General features: G+C 37.0%; 6 protein-coding genes across 11 annotated transcripts; 3 read left to right on the top strand and 3 right to left on the bottom strand.

Annotated features, from left to right (window-relative positions):
* Positions 1-894: 894 nt before the first annotated feature.
* On the bottom strand, positions 895-5,405 carry LOC9314016 (serine/threonine-protein kinase ATG1b). 4 transcript variants are annotated; one of them, XM_021025640.1, is made up of 13 exons: positions 4,799-5,405; positions 4,507-4,624; positions 4,355-4,413; positions 4,030-4,094; positions 3,733-3,826; positions 3,577-3,657; positions 3,369-3,477; positions 2,965-3,037; positions 2,518-2,888; positions 2,059-2,420; positions 1,722-1,968; positions 1,557-1,627; positions 895-1,322 (listed from the first exon to the last, which is right to left on the bottom strand). In XM_021025640.1, exons 1-13 carry the CDS (start codon positions 5,054-5,056, stop codon positions 1,098-1,100), a joined length of 2,133 nt encoding a protein of 710 aa, XP_020881299.1. In that variant the 5' UTR covers positions 5,057-5,405; the 3' UTR covers positions 895-1,097. The 4 variants fall into 4 exon arrangements, with proteins under 4 accessions (XP_020881299.1, XP_002876231.1, XP_020881300.1 ...); XM_002876185.2 differs by having other exon boundaries at positions 2,059-2,423; positions 4,799-5,307; XM_021025641.1 differs by having other exon boundaries at positions 2,059-2,423; positions 2,518-2,882; positions 4,799-5,307.
* A 1,440-nt stretch (positions 5,406-6,845) lies between these two features.
* Positions 6,846-21,496, bottom strand: LOC9314013 (40S ribosomal protein S3-2). 2 transcript variants are annotated; one of them, XM_021025666.1, is made up of 6 exons: positions 21,386-21,496; positions 21,147-21,294; positions 20,896-21,067; positions 20,497-20,683; positions 20,176-20,410; positions 6,846-6,856 (listed from the first exon to the last, which is right to left on the bottom strand). In XM_021025666.1, the coding sequence occupies exons 1-5, from the start codon at positions 21,413-21,415 to the stop codon at positions 20,198-20,200; spliced, it is 750 nt and encodes a 249-aa protein (XP_020881325.1). In that variant the 5' UTR covers positions 21,416-21,496; the 3' UTR covers positions 6,846-6,856; positions 20,176-20,197. The 2 variants fall into 2 exon arrangements, with proteins under 2 accessions (XP_020881325.1, XP_002876229.1); XM_002876183.2 differs by lacking the exon at positions 6,846-6,856 and having other exon boundaries at positions 20,058-20,410.
* LOC9314015 (RNA polymerase sigma factor sigC) lies at positions 8,537-11,670 on the top strand. The gene is made up of 9 exons (XM_002877901.2): positions 8,537-8,670; positions 8,762-8,863; positions 8,948-9,026; positions 9,240-9,397; positions 9,493-9,966; positions 10,066-10,296; positions 10,502-10,642; positions 10,737-10,940; positions 11,212-11,670. The coding sequence occupies exons 1-9, from the start codon at positions 8,635-8,637 to the stop codon at positions 11,491-11,493; spliced, it is 1,707 nt and encodes a 568-aa protein (XP_002877947.1). The 5' UTR covers positions 8,537-8,634; the 3' UTR covers positions 11,494-11,670.
* Positions 12,760-15,206, top strand: LOC9314014 (uracil phosphoribosyltransferase, chloroplastic). The gene is made up of 12 exons (XM_002877900.2): positions 12,760-12,935; positions 13,048-13,149; positions 13,236-13,314; positions 13,564-13,622; positions 13,717-13,794; positions 13,886-13,967; positions 14,076-14,124; positions 14,197-14,258; positions 14,469-14,536; positions 14,635-14,690; positions 14,784-14,831; positions 14,910-15,206. Exons 1-12 carry the CDS (start codon positions 12,801-12,803, stop codon positions 14,977-14,979), a joined length of 888 nt encoding a protein of 295 aa, XP_002877946.1. The 5' UTR covers positions 12,760-12,800; the 3' UTR covers positions 14,980-15,206.
* On the top strand, positions 15,410-16,434 carry LOC9312299 (40S ribosomal protein S21-2). 2 transcript variants are annotated; one of them, XM_002877899.2, is made up of 4 exons: positions 15,410-15,553; positions 15,772-15,850; positions 15,967-16,099; positions 16,181-16,434. In XM_002877899.2, the coding sequence occupies exons 2-4, from the start codon at positions 15,801-15,803 to the stop codon at positions 16,244-16,246; spliced, it is 249 nt and encodes an 82-aa protein (XP_002877945.1). In that variant the 5' UTR covers positions 15,410-15,553; positions 15,772-15,800; the 3' UTR covers positions 16,247-16,434. The 2 variants fall into 2 exon arrangements, with proteins under 2 accessions (XP_002877945.1, XP_020881329.1); XM_021025670.1 differs by having other exon boundaries at positions 15,460-15,553; positions 15,764-15,850.
* LOC9312298 (aldo-keto reductase family 4 member C11) lies at positions 16,553-18,795 on the bottom strand. Its single transcript, XM_002876184.2, has 7 exons — positions 18,559-18,795; positions 18,348-18,398; positions 17,803-17,879; positions 17,604-17,691; positions 17,181-17,456; positions 16,843-17,091; positions 16,553-16,756 (listed from the first exon to the last, which is right to left on the bottom strand). The coding sequence occupies exons 1-7, from the start codon at positions 18,676-18,678 to the stop codon at positions 16,670-16,672; spliced, it is 948 nt and encodes a 315-aa protein (XP_002876230.1). The 5' UTR covers positions 18,679-18,795; the 3' UTR covers positions 16,553-16,669.
* Positions 21,497-21,568: the final 72 nt, after the last annotated feature.

The raw sequence follows: 21,568 nt of genomic DNA, 5'->3' as shown, positions 1-21,568 counted from the left end.
GCAAATAAACCTAGTCTGGAGCTTCCACAATCAAGAGAAGCACAAGCCACAAAACAAACCACAAACAGCAAGACCATGTTACCATACCTGATTACACCAATGATATAGAACTAGAGACTGAGAGCCCCAAAATCCGGACCAAACGTCTAAGACGTACTACCAGACCTTAGAAAAAGGCCAACAAAACATCCAATTCTCATATGAAGACCAAGCCAAAGATTGAAACCATCCTAAATTACCCACGACTAAACATCTAAAACTAAACATCTAAAACTAAACTGATTGAGATAGCATTCACTAATTCTATCTCTGTTATTCAAGATTGAAACCAGTACCTATTACACAGCCTAAGACAAGATTTAAAGCCGGCAAGGGTCGAAACCCCTCCAGAAACAAAGCCGGCGAGTTTAAAGGAAACTCCCGGAGCCAAAAGCCCGATTAACGGGAAACTGCAGACTGCTGAATCAGGATTCAAAACCTAACCAAGAAATCGAAGAGAGCAAAGGTAAGGCGGTTACAAACACAGCTTCCAATTCCGGTGAGGCATACGCGATGGAGATCTGAGAAGCAACTCCGCCAAGCGAATCCAAGCTCTGAAACAAGTTCGCCTCAACTCTTCCGCAACGGCGACATCATCTCCGGTGATCGAGCTCTCGCCGTTTCCGTCCAACAACCTGTCGGAGAAGAGTGGCGGCGAATCGCGTCTCCGCTTGGGTTTCACTATCGCCCACCGCCTCGCCTTTTCCTCCTATCTGTTTTCTTTCCGTTTTTGCTCTGTTCTAATGAGAGACATTGTAAAATATTTGGTACAACAAGCATATTTGAGAAATTACGATTAAAATTCAATCATGGATTGATATTCATTAGTCGTTACTCATTACAGCAACATGGAAATTTAACCAAATTCATGTCAAATATATTAAAATTAAATCTATAGAAACAATTGATGAGCGTCACAACAAAGAGAATGTTACAAGTCCCTCCGGATAAACCCCAAAAGAATTAAGAATTACGTTTTGGCTGTACAATCAAATGATTACAATTACAGACACTGAACAAACAAACCAGAGAATCATTTTGGGTTTGCTTGTTCCTCCTCATTGCTTCTGAGGATGTGAAGTTCTTCTATGTGATTGAAGATGTTTTAATCTGGCTATGAGGGAATCAATATATGTTCTGAGTCGATACCTTACTGAGTTTGTGAGTGTTAAAGGTGGATTGAGAATCAGCGTCTGTGCCTCCACTACAAGGAACACTAGCAAACGCACCGCTTTTGAGTAGAGGTTTCCTGCGTTCTCTGCGTCTCCCATCACTTCATCTACCTGCAATTGTCAAATTCTGAAGTCTCAACAAAAAGAGAGAGATTTGCCTACTCTTTAAGGACTTTAAGTAACAAGAATCGTATCAAACAAACCTAATGATATTTGGTTTTGATCCTATATTTCACAAAAAACCAAATACCGGATTGGGCACTCCTACTTGTGAGTGAAATGTAAATGACAAATAATAGTAACCAGATTCGTTTGGGCTTGTTCATCAAGGAAATATAAACTTACTCCTCCACTTATGCCAAGAGCAAGAGCTGCTTGAAGTATTATCTCCATTGCATCCGGCATCTTTGTATTATCTACAATGATATTTTAGTTTAGCGATTCTGACTAATCGAAATAAAGAGACGAGGGGTTGTCTCAGCAGTTTGGTTACTCCAAGAAAATACGTACCAGATTCAACAAACTTGGCAAGTTCTTCAGCACGCTCAACTTCCTGGACAAATTCTTTCTGAATCTGAGACAATAACTTCTCTGATCCTTCGTGGCTGATATTTCTTTTTACTCTGTTAATGTCTTGGCGCAGGCTTCCCTCTATACCCGACACTGCCTGAGTATGACAGATGTGCAGTGCTTGATTCCAAATTGCAAGAATCACCAGTTGGATCGAGAAAGCTTCTAAATGCTTACCATTTTCACCCTACGAAAAAAGAAGCATGAAAAGAAAACGCTCAGAAACTCAAGTTAGCAGGGTTTTGTGCAGAACCTTACTATTTTCGAAGTTGCTTACTCTTTCATGAACCAATTCTGCTATTGCTGCTGCACACTTTTGCAAAGACCGGATTCTTGTCAAGCTGTTAGTTGATGGCTGTTCAAAAGCATCCACAAGATCTAGAGACCCATGAGAAGTACCCGGGATATAACTCTGACTCTCCAAGCTTCCAAATCGACTAATGTTGTTGCCAGTGGCACCAGCTATTGGCATAGGAGCCGTTAAAGTAGTTACATTTCTCTTGATGAACTCTACAGGAGGAGAATGTGATTTGAAAGGGTAATTGAAAGGCTTCGGAGAACCAGATGAAGATGATGGTATATCAACCGGTGGTCCAGATATCAGAACATAATCTTGATCCATTGAGTCTGGAGAATCCCCTACTGCAGAACCAGCATATATTAGAAACTGCGGCAGACATCTTTTCCAAAGACAATTTTATTTTTAGGGCTAAGCAAATTATAGAAATTTGATTACCTCTTCCTTGAGTAATAAGTGATCTGGAATCAGGCAAGCTTGACGGTTTGAATTGGTTTCTATCTGATAATCTATGGCCTTCCAACTTGGAATTATTGGTTTCTGCTCTATGACTGACTCTGCTATATCTGGAAGTAAGTTCCATGTTTTTCAAAGGACTAGATGCTGCCTCTCTTCTTTCAACGTTAAATCCGTAAGATGACTTTATTGGGGAAGTATGTTTAAAAGATGAAGGGCTTCCCTCAGGTCCACTAGAATCATCATCTAAAAAGAACGGCAAACAGTCTTCTTGAGACATTTCTTCCATATTTCTTGAGGGACTGCTTCCAGATGAATGAAAATCGCTCATCGTTCGTGAATCTAATCTACTCCTTCAACATAAATCATCATCAATATAACCGTTTATACCACAAATGATAGAAGAAACTAGTTTAGCACCACATCTACCTTGTGAAATCATATGATTGTTTGTCTGAAAGAAAAGGATGATGAAAAAACTCTTCAAACGTCAAACGTTCCACTGTCAGACAGAAGATTCCCAAAAAATAAATGTTACACTAATAAATAAGGACCATCTAAACACTTTAAGTGTAAAAAACACATAGACTTAGGAGATGAAGGGAGCTTAATGGTAAACCTCCATTTGAAATCAATACCCAGAGTGTTTAAGACACACAAAATTTAGTGGACAATTTCGAAATTTTTAGCCATACTTTTTAACAAAACAAAAACTTGTGACCATGACAAAAATGAACATAGCCCGACTTGCCCATTCTCCTGTTACTTCTTCAAAATTAGATTGACCCACATATGCTAATAGAATCTGGAAAATATATTACAAAGATGCTTACCTGGATTACGACGCAGTAGCTTCTGGCATAGATCTCTACAATTGGTACTCAAATCTCTACAGTCGGCTGGAAAATGTAATTCAGTTGATCTTATAATGTTCTGGAGCAACTGTGGACATTAGATGGAGAGCATGTTAGCCGATATTGCATTCACCAAAACACAAAAATTTACATATTTTAGATCTTTATGAAACTTGATATACAAAACCTGAATTTGGCTGTTTCCTGTAAAAGGGGTTCTGCCTGTCACAAGTTGAAATAATATAACACCAACACTCCAGAGATCTGCCTGTGTATCAACGAAGAATTTAAGCAGAATATGGTTAAGAAAGGCCTATGTGGCATATAGAAACAAAAGTCGCACCTTTGCATCATATTTTTGAAGCTGCATAATCTCTGGGGCCATATACAGTGGTGAACCACATAAAGTTTCTGCCAAACCCCTAGGCTGCAACGATCTGAACTAAGAAAGTGTGATGATTAAGTGAAAATTACAAACTCAAAGTGGTGTAATAAGAATGCTACCCCAGGCAAAAGAAATGCAATATTACCTAAAACTAGATGTATAGATACAAGAAAAGCAGAAAAAACCCCATATAATACCAACTCTGATTTTCACATTACACTCATTGTTCTGTAACAAAGGCGCTGACGATAATACCTTGCAAATCCAAAATCGGCAATCTTCAGAGCTGCATCATTATCATCTGTGGATAGAAGAAGATTCTGTTTCAAGAACGAAAGAACCTTAGCAAACGAATTTCAATTTTAGAAAAAATATCTATCTCTGCTATGGCAAGAATTTCTCAGAAACCATATCCTGTGGGAAAGTAGAAAACATGTTTTAGCGTAATCTAAAAGATTACCCTTCTACAGCGTCCTTTCAACCCTTTGAGAGATTAATCTTTTCAAAAGAGCTCTCACGTATTGTTCATGATTAGATTAACAAGAGAAAATCATATCTGGCTTTGAGTTATCAGACATACCTGAGGCTTTAAATCGCGGTGAATAATATTATTGTCACGAAGAACTTGTAAGCCAGCCGCTATTACACAGAAAATTCATAGAAAGAATGAGAATGTGATTCAACTGATCCAAACAAAACAGCAAATGAAGAAGAATCTTTAACAGACTTTACCTAACTGCAGCATAAAATGCTTAGCAGTAGCTTCAGGAACACTTCCATGACTATGAATATACATAGACAAATCACCCCCTTTGCAGTACTCCAACACCAAATTTATTTTCCCAGGAGCCTAAATCAAGTTTCATAAAGTTCAATCATTTACCATTTCCAACACAACAAATCATCAGCCTACATCGTCTACAGATTTCGAAAAAGCTAAAAAATTTCAATCTAAAAACATATTTGCACACTGTTCTGCAGATACAAACTCAAAACCCAGCAACAACAAGACAAAATGATATACCTCGATCATGTCAATAAAGCGAATGATGTTAGGATGATTAATCTTCCTTAAGATGATAATCTCCGACATGAGACTCTCTTGCAACTTTTTATTAAGCCGAGCCATAGCGATCTCCTTGATAGCAACGACGGTGCCATGAACAAGATGTCTCCCTTCCCAAACAACCGAGAACGAACCCGACCCGATTTGTCGACCCACAGCGTAATCGCCGATAACCCTTCCGCTTCTCCCCGCCGCCGCCAACGACGACTGAGCCATTTTTACCTCCGACGAAGGAGCAAAAATCAACTCCGGAGATCCGAAATTGAGCTGATGATTGTATAAAAGTTGCAGAAATTGAAGGATTTTTCTAAAACCCGCTTTGGAGTTGAAAAATAAAAGGATTCAATAGAGGCGGATTCAGATAATTGATAGAGAAGAAAGAAAGGTTTATTTTGAATTGAATTCAATTCAATGTTTTTTTTTACTACTATATTATAGCAAAGTAATCAACTTGTAAAACGACGCTTCTGATTATACGATCGGAGATTATTAATTTTATAGTATGGTTTTATTTAAAATTACGGCTGAGTGGACATAATGACAGCATGATTAGTGGTCTTAAACTATGAAAGCTGATGGTATTTACTATTTTTATATATAGATAAAATTCATCGCTACAAGCTACACCAATCATAACAATTCAAAGTTATGAAAAAAAAAAAAACACTACAAATTTATGTTTCTACGCGTTACTAACAAAATACATAATCTTAAAACATTTAAAAATTGTAAACATACTAAGGATACTAAATTTAAAAGACAGAAAATATGTTTCAGCACTAGATTTATCACTAAAAAAAAGATTAGTGTGCTTGTAAAACGAATGCATTCATTGTCGTCCAAGAGTGTAGTTTCTTGATCAGATTAATTAATATATTTAAATTATTGGTGTCCGTTACAAATTGTATATATATATATATTTCCAAAACAAACTTCTATATAAACTGCTTTTGGATTGCAGTGTCAATAAAACAATTCACAGAAACAAATTTGTCGATAAAATAAAATAAATTCATATAAACGTTTTATATGAAGTGTGAAAATGGGATTACGTGTATATTGATATAAACGTATAAATAAATATTAGGAAATAGCGTAAGTAGAGTACAACAGAATTTTAATTAGGAGGAGCCTAGGCAGCTATAGCGTGCCGTTGTGAAAAGCCCATAAGCTTTTTCTGCTTGATTGTGACTTAGCCGCTTTTGGTAACTATTTCCAGCCGTTGATTTCTTTCCAAAATCCTTACGTTTTACTTCCAAAATTTGGAAATATACTCAACAAACGCCTAAAAGGTCTTCTTAGGTTCGAATCCGGAACATGGCATTTGCCAAACTTTACACGTCAATGTGATCTCTCTCATGATTGGTCATTTGTTGCAATGTTATAGGTCTATATGTCAATGATACTCACATGTGTTTCCTTTGAAAATCAGAGGTTTTTTTTTGGTTCTTGACTCGGATAGTACAACATTCATAATCTTCAAATGGTCTTTTGACTATTTGGTCAATTCTTTTAACCTTACCGGACATAATTTGTGATTCTTCAAATTTTTTTGTTTTCAAATATTTGGGGAACCATCAACCATGAGTCCATGATGTATGATGAACACTTGTCTTCTTGTAATATGGGCCATAAATTGTTTTATATTTTTAATCTCCATGGCATTGCTCTTTATTTTTGGCCCAATAGAGATTCATATGCATCCAATTAGACTAAGAAGTGAGAACTATATGGGAGAAGTCAAGAGACAGAAAATGATATGTCAAAATAAAAATGATTCAAGGAATTCTTTTTTGATAAAGATATAATGTTCTTTTTATAAAAAAAAACATTAAAAAGATATATGAAAATGAAGTTACAAAGGAAATTAAAAGATAATATATAGTCTTTCATGATGACCATAAATTCAAGGAATTCTTAAATATATAAATGAATTTTTTTTGGCAATGTAATATATTACACTTCTTAAATAAATAACTAAAACATAACATTATCCTCATAATTCAACAAAACCACCTATATAATTCACTTTAAACCTTTAATCTCAAGCATAAAAACAAAGAGAGAAAACTTACCTTCCTTTTAGAAAACTCGAATGCTTTAAAATAAAAAATAAAAAATAAATACTCGAATGCTTTATTGTTTAGACATATCGCATAATGTCTTTCTTGTTCTTCTTTATTCCTTGTGCTTGTTTCACGACTTTATTTTTATTTTTTTGGTAAGGTGTTTCATGGCTTTATAATTCAGTTATATATCATTTATTTATTCCATAAAAGGTAGATAAGTAACATATGTTTCATATTTGAAAACAACAGAATTGTTATTATTTCTATCGATGATCTTAATAGTATTTTTTTTTTCTTATATAAAGAGTATAGTCATTTGTATCATGATATGATCTATCGGTTTCTAGCTTACTTTTCCAGTGAGAGTTTCACGTTCCCACCCAAAACTAAAAACTTGATGCCTTGTTGGAGTCATACATTATATATAAATATAACCAATTAAATTGGTAATTAAGAATATAAGTTGAGGTTGTAGTAGTCATACACAATGTTAAATAACATACTAAACCAACAAAATGATTCGATCTGGCACATAATTAAAGGCAAAAGGGTCAGCAAAACATATACTAATAATTAAATCCCACACATGCCCACAGATCATTCAACATCATATCCCATGAAGGCTTAAATAAAAAGGAATCACAGGTCATTTATACTCTCGAACATGTTGGTCTTGATTCCTCTTTCTCTATAAATATAAACACCTGTTCACACATCTTTCTCGATATGCATATCTACAATGTTCCATTCTTCTATTTTTGCCGAAAATTCAAATGAAATTTTTTCAAGGCTTTTGGGTGGTTTTTTAGAGATGTGATAATGAAAAGGAGAGGGGAATTGCAGGAACACAAAAAATGGAGAAATTCTTGAAGTTGGCACAATCATTTGCATTTGTCTGGGGATTCATCTTGCTGGCGGCTCTCGTGTGTTGCTGCATCAGCACTAAACCTAATCGAGAAAATGATGATGATGATGATACCGGTTGCGCCGCCTGCGACGGAGGGCATGCCGGATTTTAGTCGATGACTCAACCATCCTCTGCTTCTTTCACTTTTCTGTTTTGATCCTCTAGTAGATTTGTACACGACACATCCTCATGGCTTATCCATTTTTTTCATAATTACACAAAGCAATTGTTGTAAGGTTTTGTTTTTCTCTTTTAATATATAGACCAAGTTTTTTTTTTTTTTTTTAACGTTTGCATTTGTATGTTCTAGTGATTAGGATATTGTAATAAGAACAGGCAGACGCAAAATTAGTTTGTCGTAATATGTCGAAAATTTTGATATACTACAATCTTTATTGTCCTAGTGGAAGTGGATATAAATACACAAGTCAATATGGTTGATTGTTGCTAATATTCAAGAAACATGTAATGCGGTTGCTTGAAGTATATTTTGAGTGCTGAAAAAAAAAAAGTATATTTTGAGACTAAAATAAAATCAAAATTGTAATATTCAAACAATGTATTAATTGTAGCTGTCAAACAAAAAAAAAATTGTGAATTAATAATTGTAACTATTAAAATTTCGGTTTATTCAGTTTTGGTTGCATAAAATTTGGATTTGGGTTGAGATATTTTGGTATAAAAATTTATTATAACTCAGTGAAAAATGACAAACTGAGAAAAAAAAAAAAACCAGAGAGGGAGAAGTCGTAGACCATACAATAATAACACACAAACTATATCTCTCCACTACAATCATCTCCTTCCTCTCTGCGTCAATGGCGTCCTTCAATTCATTCCCAATTCCCAAACAGGTTTGTCTCCGTAATTACTTGTTCTCTCTACATGTGTATGTATTCTCCACTCTCGAGCTGATTTTTGTTTCCTGTGGATTTCGGTTGTTAGATTGTTGGTTCTTCTTCTTCGTCGTCCTCGTCTACTTCTCGGCCACGTATCTTGGTGCGATCGAGTATAACATCGTCCATGAGCTCTACCAATAGTATGCTGGTAACAGTATCAGTATCCCGATTCCCGATGATGCTCTCTTCTTATCTTTCATTCGAATTCTTTCTGAAATGTGAATTGTTTCAGGTCTTCGTACCTCCCCATCCTTTGATTAAACATTGGCTCTCGTTATTGAGATGTGACCAAACTTCTTTCCCTATTTTCGGTGAGTACAAAGATTATGATTACGTCCGCTCTTGTGCTCGAATTTACAATGTCTCTCTGTGCTTATTGTTGTGTGTTTGAGAATTTAATCCAATTCTTGGGTATTCACTAGAACGAAATATTGATGCTTCTTATTTCATATAACCAACTAATTGATCATAAATTTGACCCTTTTGCCACTTGTTGGGTGACTTCTCTGTTACTGATGCTTCAGTTAGAATTCCGGTGAGTTCTTTTGTTGCAACGAGGTGGTCGTTTCTATCCTCAGTCAAAGAGGAAAGCAGAATATATCAGAAAGATCCTCTTAAAGCATGCGCATCTTCAGCTCCTTACACTGCAGAAAATGTATTTTTAGAGCTCAAAGACCCAAAGGTTTGCATTTGAAGTTCACTATAGATGGACACTATGTTCACGCTCCCTCCTTCGTTTTGATATAAAGACTTCTTTACCATATATTCATTTTTCAGGAAAATATTGGTGTGGGTTCTGCAGAAAAATCATGTTCATCTCGTAGCATGTTGCAATACAATTTACTAGCTAAGAACCTTTTGGCACTAGAGGAAACTTTTGTCGCCTTGGATTCTGCAAGAATGGAAAGAGATATTATGTTGCAAATGGGAAAGTTGGGGGCTGCTGACTTATTTAAAACCTGCCTATCTAGGTCTCGTGGCTCTTCAGTTGCGTCATGCTTATCTGACACAACCGAGTTGGTGGGTACAACACCGAATCAGCAAGTCTTTGTATCCTCGAGAAGAAAATTGAAAAAGAAAGCAAGAAGGTCGACTGTGACAGCTGAGAATGGTGATCAGGGTTCTTTGCCTATGGGTTTAAGAACCACATGGAACAATATTGATGTCCCTAGAGTGAGAAGACCACCAAAATATAGAAAGAAAAGAGAGAGGATCTCTAAAAACGAGGCTGAGATGTCAACAGGAGTCAAGGTTCACTATGAAATCTTCCTGTAACTTTTTTTTTTCCTTTTCTTTCTTCACTTTTAGTTAACAAGAAATTCTTATGACACTCTCATGTATCTTTTGAAGATAGTGGCGGACATGGAGAGAATCAGAACACAACTGGAGGAAGAAAGTGGTAAGGTAGCGAGTTTGAGTTGTTGGGCTGAAGCAGCTGGGATGAACGAAAAACTCCTGATGCGCAATCTACATTATGGTTGGTACTGTAGAGATGAACTGTTGAAAAGCACCCGGTCTTTGGTTCTCTTCCTTGCAAGAAATTACCGTGGACTGGGAATCGCCCACGAAGATTTAATTCAGGTTCATCTTCTCTCCTTCGGATTGTATTAAGAGTCCTACAAAGTTATATCTTTTAGCTTAAGATTATGATTACAGAAGGAACAGGTAGGAAACTTCTTGCTTGGTTTCATGATACTGCTTTGTACACAAATGATAAACTTTGCAAGTGGAAAGAATTAAAATTGTCATTGCAGTTCCTTTTGTTCTAATGTTGTGGCTTTTTCAGGCAGGGTATGTGGGGGTGTTACAAGGAGCAGAGAGGTTTGATCACACTAGGGGTTACAAATTTTCAACATATGTGCAATATTGGATAAGAAAATCAATGTCCATGATGGTGTCACGGCATGCAAGAGGCGTCCATATTCCTGTTTGTGCATTTGGATTTTTGACCCTTTTTGTCTCATTTTCTACAAAGCTGAGAACCTCACTTGCTTTCCTTTATTGTTTATGTTTTTTGGCAGTCATCAATAATCCGAACTATCAATCAGATACAAAAGGCTCGTAAGACCTTGAAAACGAGCCACGGGATAAAATATCCGGCGGATGAAGATATTTCGAAACTAACAAGCCTCTCTGTGAAGAAGATTCGAGCAGCTAACCAATGCCTAAAAGTGGTCGGTTCAATCGAAAAGAAAGTAGGGGATTGCTTTTCTACAAAATTCCTGGTATGTTGTTTTGGACCAAATGGTACAGAAGCTATGTATTTTTTTAGCAATTCATCTAGGGGGTGAGGATTCAGTTTGTCTGTTTAGTTTGGTTCATTCTTTGGTTTTGAGAAATGTCTATCGAACAAGGACCAAGATTTGTTGTTAGTTTAGTCTGGTTACACTAAATTCGGTTTTTTGATATGAAAATACTGTTACCATCAGGTTTATCATAAAGATTGGCTCAGTTGGTTCGGTTTTGAGACTCAACGCTTGTTTTTCGCGCATGCAGGAATTTACACCGGACACGACGATGGAGAGTCCTGAGGAGGCCGTGATGAGGCAGAGCGCGAGGAGAGACATACATGATCTTTTAGAAGGGCTAGAGCCAAGAGAGAAGCAAGTGATGGTTTTACGTTATGGTCTTCAAAACTACAGGCCCAAGTCCCTGGAAGAGATTGGGAAGCTTCTTAGGGTTAGCAAAGAATGGATTCGGAAGATCGAACGGAGAGCAATGGCTAAACTCAGGGACCAACCCAACGCCGAAGACCTCAGATATTATTTGAATCAGTAAAAAATAGAGATTTTGGAACCAATGATTTTTTATGTCTTCTGTCACAGTGTGCTTGAGTAATCTTTTGTGTTTATAATAGTAACGTTGGAGATCCCTCGAGTTTAAAAACTCTTGTATATGTGGTGTAAACTTATATTATAGTGAAAATAGATATTTTACAAGTTATGAAATCCTAAACATTTGCATAAGCTACACATCCTTAGATTACTCTCATAATAGTGTTGTATCATGTATGCATGTACTAGATTAGATTAGGACCCATGTAATACACTGGTTAATCGTTAAATGTTTTTTAGGAAATTTTAGTAAGTTTTCTTGCATTTGTGCAAATATTATATTGAATTTCAATTGAACCAACTATAAATTTTATTATATATTTGGATTTGAAATCTCAATTTTTTTTTTTTGTTTGAATTGAGGTTTTCTATAAGTTTTCTACACACGCATATATATTTGATACTACATATAGTAATTTACGTAGAGATGTGTTACAAAACTGAAAAATATTAAAACATGTATTAAAATCTAATCAATTAAAGAAAATATGTCGCGATTTCGTAAATTACCATCTTTCAACATGTCATCAAGCTCTTTTGAGATTTTCCAAACTTTTTACCTTTTTTTTTTTCAATATATGAACAAAAATAGTTTTAATAGATATATGATTAATTGTTTAATATATTAAGATTATTTTTATAGGATAAGGATTATTTTTTTGAATAAATAAAAATATACCTTTTTACTTGTATATATATCTATATATTTGAGAAAATAAAAGGATAGACATATTTAAATTATAAAACTGAAATATTCCAACATGTATTAAAATCTAATCAATCAATGGAAACGTATCGCAATTTCTAAAATTCTAGATTTGCATTTTTAATTTTTTTTAGTATATAAACAAAAAAATGTCAATAGAATTAAGGTAAATAGTTTAATATATTAAGATTTTTTATAGAATAAGAAACATTTACTTCTTTTTTATATATAAAAAATATTATTTTTTTACATATACATATATTATTTTTTGTTAGGGTTATGAACCTTTTTATATATAAAAATATATTAACAAATTTAGACTCGACACAAGACGATATCCTATGTTTACTTGGTTAAATCAAACTTTATATAAATTGATCTTATCTTAATAAACTGATTATTTTTCTCTTTTGGAAAGAAATTGCTAACAAATTAATATAAAAGCCCAATGGGCCGTGTAAATAAGTAGACCCAAAGTGATTCGGTACAGTAGTGACGACCGGTTAATCTTCGCCCGCCCTATCGTCTTTGCAAAATTGTCGAAAATGGAGTGCTCAATTGGTAACACTTTCAGGTGTTCTTCTGATACGCTGCGTTTTGGTCCCCGACAACAATGCAGCCGACTAAACCCTAATCCTTCCTCTTTCCTCTCCTTTAATTCCTCCCCAATTCTCGCACAGGTATCGAGTGTATATATACATATATTCTATGTCCAAAGCACACTTTTCGAATAACGCTTTTGCATATTCAAACTGAGTTTTGGTTTTCGAAATTTCGGGATTTTTTTTATAGAATTTGGGTGCTTCTTCTTCGTCTGTTTCCCGGCGGACTATTCGAGTTAGAGCAAAAATGGCGGCGTCAGAGGGTTCGATTAATGGAAGCAATAGGATGCTGGTAAAAACGATTTCAAATTTTTGATTTTTTTGGTGTTTTATCTGTTGATTTGAAAGTGAAAGATGTGAATTTGATTCTGGTTTCAGGTGTTTGTGCCACCACATCCTTTGATCAAACACTGGATCTCTGTTCTCAGAAATGACCAAACACCTTGTCCTATTTTCAGTGAGTGGATAAGATTTTTATGAGTATTTCTGCGATATTAACCACTGTTTGTTGTTAAAGAACTGAATTTTACATCCATTTCTTGGTTTTTTTTTATTCGTTGGATCCTGATTAGTATCTGTAGTGGACAATCTTTAGCTCTTAGATTGGTGTCATCTGCTAAATTGCGTTTGAATATGAGTTTTGATTTGCTACTACTATAAGTCTGTGTTGGTCTTTGAATCGTGAGTTTTTTTATAATTATCTTAGGGAATGCAATAGCTGAACTAGGGAGACTACTCATGTATGAAGCAGCACGAGAGTGGCTGGTGAGTGACGACGTTTAGACACATCTGTATTATTCTTGAATTCGTTCTCTAAGGTTTTCGCTTATGTTTTGATTTTTGTATATTTGGGGTCAAGCCAACTGTTGTGGGAGAAATTATGTCTCCAATGGGTCCTGCTTCTGTTGAATTCATTGATCCCAGAGAGCCTATAGCGGTTTGTTTATCCCTCAAAACTCTTCTTGTCTATGTTTTCTTCTCGACCTAACATGTAAACATTTCTTATTCTTGGTTTTGTCTCTGTGTAGGTTGTTCCGATATTAAGAGCTGGTCTTGCTCTTGCGGAACATGCATCCTCAGTTTTACCTGCGAATAAAATTTATCATTTAGGTTAGTAATCTCAACTATATATCATCTCTTGCCTGAACTTAGGATGTCACAAAATGAAGACTTTTATCAAATAGCTTATGATGTCCCCTTGCTTATTTTCTTTACCAGGAGTAAGTAGGGATGAGAAAACACTTCTGCCGTCGGTGTATCTTAACAAGTAAGAACTTCTCTGCAGCATTGTGTAGTTACTGAAGTGTTTACAATAACAGCTTTGATACATCTTCTTTAGGTTGCCTGATGAATTTCCCAAGAATTCAAGAGTATTTTTGGTTGACCCAGTGCTTGCCACAGGTAAAGAAGTCTTGTCAATTCTTGTAATGTAGCAAGTTTTAATCATTTTAGCCACCTCTAGTAATTAGGGTTTGATGTTGTTCAAATGTACACGATAATATGGGAATGTGAATGCATGACATGGTAGTACCGAATGTTTCATAGCTAGAAGCGTAGGTTTAGTAACTTGGTTTTTTCATAATTCAAAACACTGGTTTATTTGTATTTTAGGTGGTACCATAATGGCGGCCATGGATCTATTGAAGGAACGTGGTTTGTCTGTTCAGCAAATCAAAGTGGTAAGCATATATATAGGAAGCAGCTTTTGTCAGAAATCTTGGTTACGGAATATCTTTAGTTAAGTGTTTTGATTTTTCCGGTATCTCCCTGATTACAGATTTGTGCAATTGCTGCACCTCCTGCACTATCGAAGCTTAATGAGAAATTCCCCGGGTAATCAATAGCAAAAGACCAACTCTCAACTCGCTTGACATATTTAGTTAACTCTTTTACTAAACTGCTTGGTTACTATTTGCAACATTTCAGGCTACATGTATATGCTGGAATTATTGATCCTGAAGTCAATGAAAAGGGGTAAGTCATTAGGTTCTTTGGCTTTCGATATGAAAATGGCGATTATATTATAATGTCCTTATGTATTTGTCATAATAGGTACATAATCCCTGGGCTTGGAGACGCTGGTGACCGCAGTTTCGGGACAGATACACATTGGGAGAAGTGATTCTTGTATGACTTGTTGAACTTTACAGTGACAATCGTTAGATTATATCATCTCTTACTTTGTTTTTGATGTGTGATGTCGGGTTATTGAGAGGGTTTTGATAAAAGAGTCAAAGTTCACAAACAAGAAGAATCTGAATTCCTCAATATAATGAAACAGAGAACAGATTTGTAAACACCATTTCTCTTCGGTAGTATCTCGCGATTTATGTGTATCATTCTCAACTATCTACAAAAGCAGTTTTTGAAAAAGAAAATCAAGTATCTGAACCAGTTCCAAGTAATTTTCAAATTGAATGAACAAAATACCCAAACTGAACCAGTCTTCTGTTTTGGTTTAGATCGTCAAACCAATTCGAATTGAGAACTTTCGTAGTTCGGTTCGATTTAAATATGAAAACCGCCCTAATTGGATCGGTTTTTATCGCTCTTCATTTCAAAAGTTGAAGGGTATAGTAGTCATTCCCCGAAATAAGCAAACCCTAAGAGCTCGCTACTATAAATATAGTAAACTGATTATTTTTTCTCTTCTTCGTCGCCGCCAAACTGCTCTCTCAGATTCTTCTTCCTCGCAGGTGAGAATTTCTCCTTAGACTCTTATAATCTCCTTTCTCTGTATTGCTTATAAACGCATCAGAATGATCTAGGTTTCGATTTCAGAATTGGTATTCTCGTTTTGCCTTTTGTGTAGAGATTATCGTTGAATGTGATCAATTATTCTTGATGAATCTCTTATTTTGGTGTTGTATTGCTCATCTGATTAGTTTTTTTTTTTGTGTGTTTAATTACTCAGATCGTTTTTTGTTCAAGCTAAATCTCAAAATGGAGAACGAAGAAGGGAAGATCACAGAGCTCTACATTCCGAGAAAATGGTATTTCAGCTATTTTCTTGTTGTCTGTGTAATGGTTGATTGGTATCTTGAGGTAATTGTCTTTAATTAAGTTAGTGTAAGCTGATTCTTTTGTTGTGTAATGGTAATTGGTTCAGCTCGGCAACAAACAGATTGATCACATCAAAGGATCATGCTTCAGTTCAGCTTAACATTGGTCATCTTGATGCTAATGGTGTCTACACTGGCCAATTCACCACCTTTGCTCTCTGCGGATTTGTCCGTGCTCAGGTTTGTGAATTTCATCTCCACAATTGTTTTCACAAAGTTCATGATTGTATATGTATATTGACATTTTGATTGAATCTGCAGGGAGACGCAGACAGTGGCGTGGACAGGCTCTGGCAGAAGAAGAAGGTCGAAGCCAAACAACAGTGAGAGACAATGTCATAAGGCTCTACCACCTCTTGTTTGTTTTTTGAGGTTTTCATTTTATTAGCAATGTGACTTCGTTATTGAATTGAATGTTACTTTCTCTACTTGCGAATTCATGTTTTGGATTTTTCTGCTTTATGAAAGATTATTATTAGTCTTTGTGAGGCCAATGGAATCAGATTTCTATCTAATAGTCTATTAATTTTAAGTTTCACAAATTACTGTTAGACTGTCATCAACCACTCGGCTTAGTGGTTTGCGGGTTTAAGCTTAAGAAACTGTTAACATGTATGCGAATTCTTCTTATTATTGAAAATTGAAACGAATTACACATTATTTCCTGTAAACAAGCAAAGTGGAACATAGTTTTCTCATCTTCAAACGAAAATGGTTAAACTTTAGAATTCAACAAAAGACGCTTATGATTCATATCTCACCATCCCAAAGCTCTTCAAGTGTCTTATAAGGACTCAATGTCTCATGAACAAACGATGTGCCTTGGACTAACCTAACCTGCAGAGTGGAGAGATTGAAATAAATGATGTTTTAGACTTCTCATAGATGCGGAATTTGCCGAAATGTGGTCTATGGTTACTTGCCTGTTCTATCTTGGAAAACTTGTCAAACATTTCTTCTGAGATTGACCATCCCAATACATCGAAATTCTCTCTGATTCTATTTTCATTTGTGCTTTTGGGAAGTATACTATGACCCATTTGAAGTCCCCATCGAAGAGCGGTTTGTGCGGGGGACTTCCCGAGTTCTTTAGCAACCGTTTCAATAACCGGACTCTTTAGAACATCGGCCTTCACCCACGTTGTTCCAGGAGAACCCAATGGCGAATATCCCTGCCTCAATCAAAATTCACAAGTGTGTATAAACAAGAAATTCTGATTCCTGTTATGATTGGGACATGTTTGGTGTTTTTCAAACTTACTGACAGGTGTATCCCTTTGGACTTGCAGAACTCATGTAGCTTATGTTGTTGCCATGAAGGATGACATTCCACCTGGTTTACAGTGGGAGGAACACGAGCAGCCTCCACGAGATCTGAGAGTTTCTTTGTAGAGAAATTACTTACGCCAATGGCTCGTGCCTTGCCAGAATCATACAGTGCTTCCATTGCTTTCCATGTGCTAGGAATATCGATAGGCATAATGTTCTCAGGCTTAAAGTCAACAGCGCCTTTCTTCAACCGAACAGGCCAGTGCATCTCAAGAATAGATCAAATAAAACCAATTGAATTATAAGCAAGCATAATTAGATTCCCAAATCCAGAGATCCAAATGGAACAAAGGAACACATCTTGAAAACTGTTAGAATAAAAAAAGTAGCAGTTGTTTAAAAGAGTCATGCTTACGAGATACAGATCGACGTAATCAAGCTGCAGATCCTGTAGAGTTCTATTCAATGCCTCTTGCACATCTGGAGGATCAAGATCAGTCAACCTGTCATGGCATAATTTGTAGGTTATAAAAGTTTAGAGGCTAAGCAGATGCTAGGGGAACTGAAAATGCGTAAGAAACATAAAGATAACAGTAACGTTATGAACAAAATACCAGATTTTTGATGTGATGAACAGCTTCTCACGCTTCACTACGCCATCATCAAACAACTTCTTCAGAACTTTCCCAATCTGCAGGTTAAAAAAAGTTTTCAATTTCTTCATCAAAGAAAAACAAAAAACCACATTTCAAATGAACTTGTAAACAGTTTATAACAAATAACTCCATCAATCCTACATAATTGAAAGCTAGTTGAAGGAAAAGATACCAAGACAATGTGTGCCATTGTCATTCCCAAGAAAAAAAAAAAACTGGTGAACCTTAGTAAGAATTACATACAACAGCCAATCCAATAAGAACGATCATACTATATACTGTTCTACCAATGCACATCAAGTCACTAGCCGCCAAAAAAAAACGTATGTGAACAACAACAAAGGGATAATTCAAAATGTGTGCAAACATGAGTGATTACAAGATTCAGATCCCGTGTAACTCAAGTAGTCAAGAAGAAAATGGAACCTCGCCAGAGATGCAAGGTTTAGAGCCTTAGAGGCACATACTATGGAAGATACAGAATTCTGATCGGTGATTTTTACCTCAATTTCATTGCCATATCTTGAAGCACAATCAATATGCTGATATCCAATCTGCAGAGTGAAATGATAAAAATCAATCCCTAAATCACAACTCACAAGATCAACCAACACTGATGGAAAACCAAAATTATGTAACGATCTGATTATCTAACCAAAGACCTCTAAGGATTAGTCAAATGAGAAACCATGAGACGGAAAATCACAGACGAACCTTCACAGCGGCGGCGACAGCGTCTCCAACGACGCCAGGAGCAGCTTGCCATGTCCCGAGACCGACGGATGGGATCTTTGCTCCGGTGTTGAGTTGGAAGAATCCGATTTCGTCCGCCATTGTCAGAGCTTTTATGAGTTCGACTTAGATCTGGTGAACCTTTTACGAAATGGCGGAGGAAGAAGTGTCGACGGAGCGGGAAAATCGTCGGACTCTTATAACAACAGACGGCTAGATTTCAAACACGTGGATAAATCCAAACGCCAATGCTTGTATTTTCATTTTTCAGTGATGAGAGTAACTACGAATTTACGATTTACATAATTCAATAGATTTATCAAACTTGGACAAAATTATCATGTAGTATATTGAATAAATTCGTTTAAATTTGCAAAAGAGAGTATGATTTTTTTTTTTTTTTTTGGCTCAACATCAACTTATCATTAACCAACTTGAGGATTACAATTCTTTCAACCTCAACTCGTTTGACCCAAATGCAATAGTACCACCCTGGAACACATAGATGGATCCAACGCTACCCGACGCGAGTCATTGCATTGTTACAACCACTGCAAGATGAAAACACCCCGCTATTCGGAGTGAAAACATCTCTTAGACCACCTAAATTAACCACTATGACACGAAAACAACTACTAATTCAGAGAAAACCAAATCTTAACCTGAATTACAAATCGATTCGAAGCTATGAGACTCTTATGATTAGCGTGTAGACCGTATCCCGATAGCGTCCACACCCAAAGGCGCATCATCAGAAAACTTGGGATCTCCGGCTTTTGTTGTTCCGGTCTTAAACCAAAAGCGGACACTAAATCCGAATGAACCGACTAAAGATACGAGGCAAAACCGGCATGACTCGAGCATTCTCCAAACTAACCAGTCAATAGCAGGATACTAATCGATTAAAGATAACTCAGTGGATCCCGGATTAGTACGACCTCACCTTCACGGTGCATTGCCGGAACAATCTCGCCGCAGGTGCCTTGATGCCTCGCTCCATCGACGGACTAGACCAGACTTGAGGGGGCTCACTCGATCTCCGGCTTGAGGACAGCCTCATCTCGGCCACCGTCGACCACATCACCTCCCAAGCGCCTGGAAGACTCTGACTCCGACTCGACCATGGATCTCTGATCGGCTAGAATCTCCAAGGAGGGAGCGGAAAGACCGGAGCGCTGCTCAGAGCAGCTCCGCACTCCCACCAGGCTCCCGGAAAAGGATCGAGCCGAGATCTCTCTCCTGCAGCTACTGCCTCCGCGTCATCTTCACCTTCGATTGAGCTACTCCTTAGCCTTCCGAAGAAACCGGTGCCGAGTCAATCTAGACATACACTACAAGACAAGAAGACGAAAAGGAAGAAAGGGGGCCTCTCTCACCGCCGGCGGAAGCCCCGGGCGGCGGAGAGGCGGCGGCGGCGGCTCAGATCTAGGGTTTGCTCTCTCGGGGACTCTCGCTATGATTTATGAAACTAAAAAGGGCTATTTCAAGTTTTCAACATTGGAAACTTGAGATAATTTTCGAATAAGAACAGAGGAAACGTGTCTGATTCGAAGATACGAGAAGCTATAATCTGTCAAAAGAGGAAGAACAGTTGAAAACATAGACTAGTACAAGGATTTTTCTAGGCGACTGGGATCATCGCTGGGTAATCTACGGCTGTAAGTGGAGCTTCCGCTATGAGAGCAGCCGGGGCAGCAACCTGAGCAGGTGCAACGTAAGTCTCTTCTTCCTTAGGAGAATGAATGATCACAACATCAGGCAATGGTGTCATTGGTCCTAATTTGCCCTTAGGATCCCAATCAAGCATAACCTTAACCTTGATTCCCAACACACCCTACACATTCGATTTACCAAGACTTAGCTTAGTCATCGTTGATTTACTAACTAGTAATAAGAAACAACTCAGGAAGAAAAACTCACCTGTCTAAGCAAAACATGTCTCACTGCAGAGTCAATGTATTCCTTAGTTGGTTGACCAGATGACACCATGTAACCATCCTTGAACTTCATAGACTTGGCTCTTGCTGCACGGAGCTTTCCACTCACAATGACCTCGCATCCCTTAGCTCCACTCTCCATAACAAACCTCAATACACCATAGCAAGCCCTGTACAACATAAAACCATTGCATGAGAACTACACTAAGGACCTAGACAAGACCTAGTTGAACCCCTAAGTATGAACAACAGCGTTTCCAGTAGATAGAGAGACATTTCAATTCCCCAATACCATAAAAAAAATGTGCGAGTGACTATCTGAACAATTACTATATACTAAACATATAACTATTAGATCAAACAACCAAGAGAAATGTCGTACCTACGAACAGCGAGACCACCTAGAAGCTTGTATCGTAGAGATTCAGCTTGAGCAATGGCACAGAGACCTCTGTTGTTGACCTTCTCGGCATAAAGCTCAACACTGTCTACTGGAAACTTGAATCTCTTCTGGACAAGGGATGTCAATTCCCTAATTCTCCTTCCCTTCTCACCTGAAGACACAAATCAAATTTTACAGACCCAGAATCGTATAATAGAAGAAATGATTGGGCTCGAAGATCAACAACATACCGAGAACATTCTGAGTACGTGTAGCTCTGATGATAATCTCAGTCCTCATTGGAGTTACCCTAACCTCCACACCAGAGTAACCATCCTCTGCTAGCTCTCTTGTAAGAACCTCATTCAATTCAGCGTAGAACACACCGTCTGCTACAAACTACAAAATCAAAATCTCAATAGAGTTACCTAAACATTTCAAATACGATGCGGCGAGAGAGAGAACAAAATGAACAAATCACACAATTCACCTTTCTCTTCTTGCTGATCTGAGTCGTCATGTTTGTGAATGTGAAAATCTGCCGATCTCTGAAACCCTAAAAATGCGCGGCGTAATCTCTTCTCGAGAGGGATGATATTAGTATTTATATTTGACCTAATTCAGAAAATCAGGTTTCACATCCTATTTACTTTGGGCCTATTTGTCGAATAGT

This window comes from Arabidopsis lyrata, assembly GCF_000004255.2.
Source record: "Arabidopsis lyrata subsp. lyrata unplaced genomic scaffold ARALYscaffold_5, whole genome shotgun sequence".
Classification (NCBI taxonomy): domain Eukaryota; kingdom Viridiplantae; phylum Streptophyta; class Magnoliopsida; order Brassicales; family Brassicaceae; genus Arabidopsis; species Arabidopsis lyrata.
The sequence above is the reverse complement of the archived record's forward strand: the minus strand, read 5'-3'. Positions and strand labels throughout refer to the sequence as shown.

Bases quoted from the DNA above. Each gene is read 5' to 3' on its own strand.
- LOC9314015 (XM_002877901.2), top strand. From the start codon at position 8,635: ATGGCGTCCTTCAATTCATTCCCAATTCCCAAACAG. The intron at 8,864-8,947 runs GTAACAGTATCA...GAATTGTTTCAG, and splicing joins GCTCTACCAATAGTATGCTG to GTCTTCGTACCTCCCCATCC. The intron at 9,967-10,065 runs GTTCACTATGAA...TATCTTTTGAAG, and splicing joins AGATGTCAACAGGAGTCAAG to ATAGTGGCGGACATGGAGAG.
- LOC9312298 (XM_002876184.2), bottom strand. From the start codon at position 18,678: ATGGCGGACGAAATCGGATTCTTCCAACTCAACACCGGAGCAAAGATC. The intron at 17,880-18,347 runs GTAAAAATCACC...TTTAACCTGCAG, and splicing joins GATATGGCAATGAAATTGAG to ATTGGGAAAGTTCTGAAGAA. The intron at 17,457-17,603 runs GTAAGCATGACT...TCTATTCTTGAG, and splicing joins ATTACGTCGATCTGTATCTC to ATGCACTGGCCTGTTCGGTT.
- LOC9314013 (XM_021025666.1), bottom strand. From the start codon at position 21,415: ATGACGACTCAGATCAGCAAGAAGAGAAAG. The intron at 21,068-21,146 runs GTATGTTGTTGA...TTGTGTCTTCAG, and splicing joins ACGTACTCAGAATGTTCTCG to GTGAGAAGGGAAGGAGAATT. The intron at 20,411-20,496 runs GTGAGTTTTTCT...TCGAATGTGTAG, and splicing joins GACATGTTTTGCTTAGACAG to GGTGTGTTGGGAATCAAGGT.
- LOC9312299 (XM_002877899.2), top strand. From the start codon at position 15,801: ATGGAGAACGAAGAAGGGAAGATCACAGAGCTCTACATTCCGAGAAAA. The intron at 15,851-15,966 runs GTATTTCAGCTA...TAATTGGTTCAG, and splicing joins CTCTACATTCCGAGAAAATG to CTCGGCAACAAACAGATTGA. The intron at 16,100-16,180 runs GTTTGTGAATTT...TTGAATCTGCAG, and splicing joins GCGGATTTGTCCGTGCTCAG to GGAGACGCAGACAGTGGCGT.
- LOC9314016 (XM_002876185.2), bottom strand. From the start codon at position 5,056: ATGGCTCAGTCGTCGTTGGCGGCGGCGGGGAGAAGCGGAAGGGTTATC. The intron at 4,095-4,354 runs GTATGTCTGATA...TTCTTGAAACAG, and splicing joins ACCGCGATTTAAAGCCTCAG to AATCTTCTTCTATCCACAGA. The intron at 2,889-2,964 runs GTAGATGTGGTG...TTTATGTTGAAG, and splicing joins CAATCATATGATTTCACAAG to GAGTAGATTAGATTCACGAA.
- LOC9314014 (XM_002877900.2), top strand. From the start codon at position 12,801: ATGGAGTGCTCAATTGGTAACACTTTCAGGTGTTCTTCTGATACGCTG. The intron at 13,623-13,716 runs GTGAGTGACGAC...TTTGGGGTCAAG, and splicing joins AAGCAGCACGAGAGTGGCTG to CCAACTGTTGTGGGAGAAAT. The intron at 13,968-14,075 runs GTTAGTAATCTC...TTTCTTTACCAG, and splicing joins GAATAAAATTTATCATTTAG to GAGTAAGTAGGGATGAGAAA.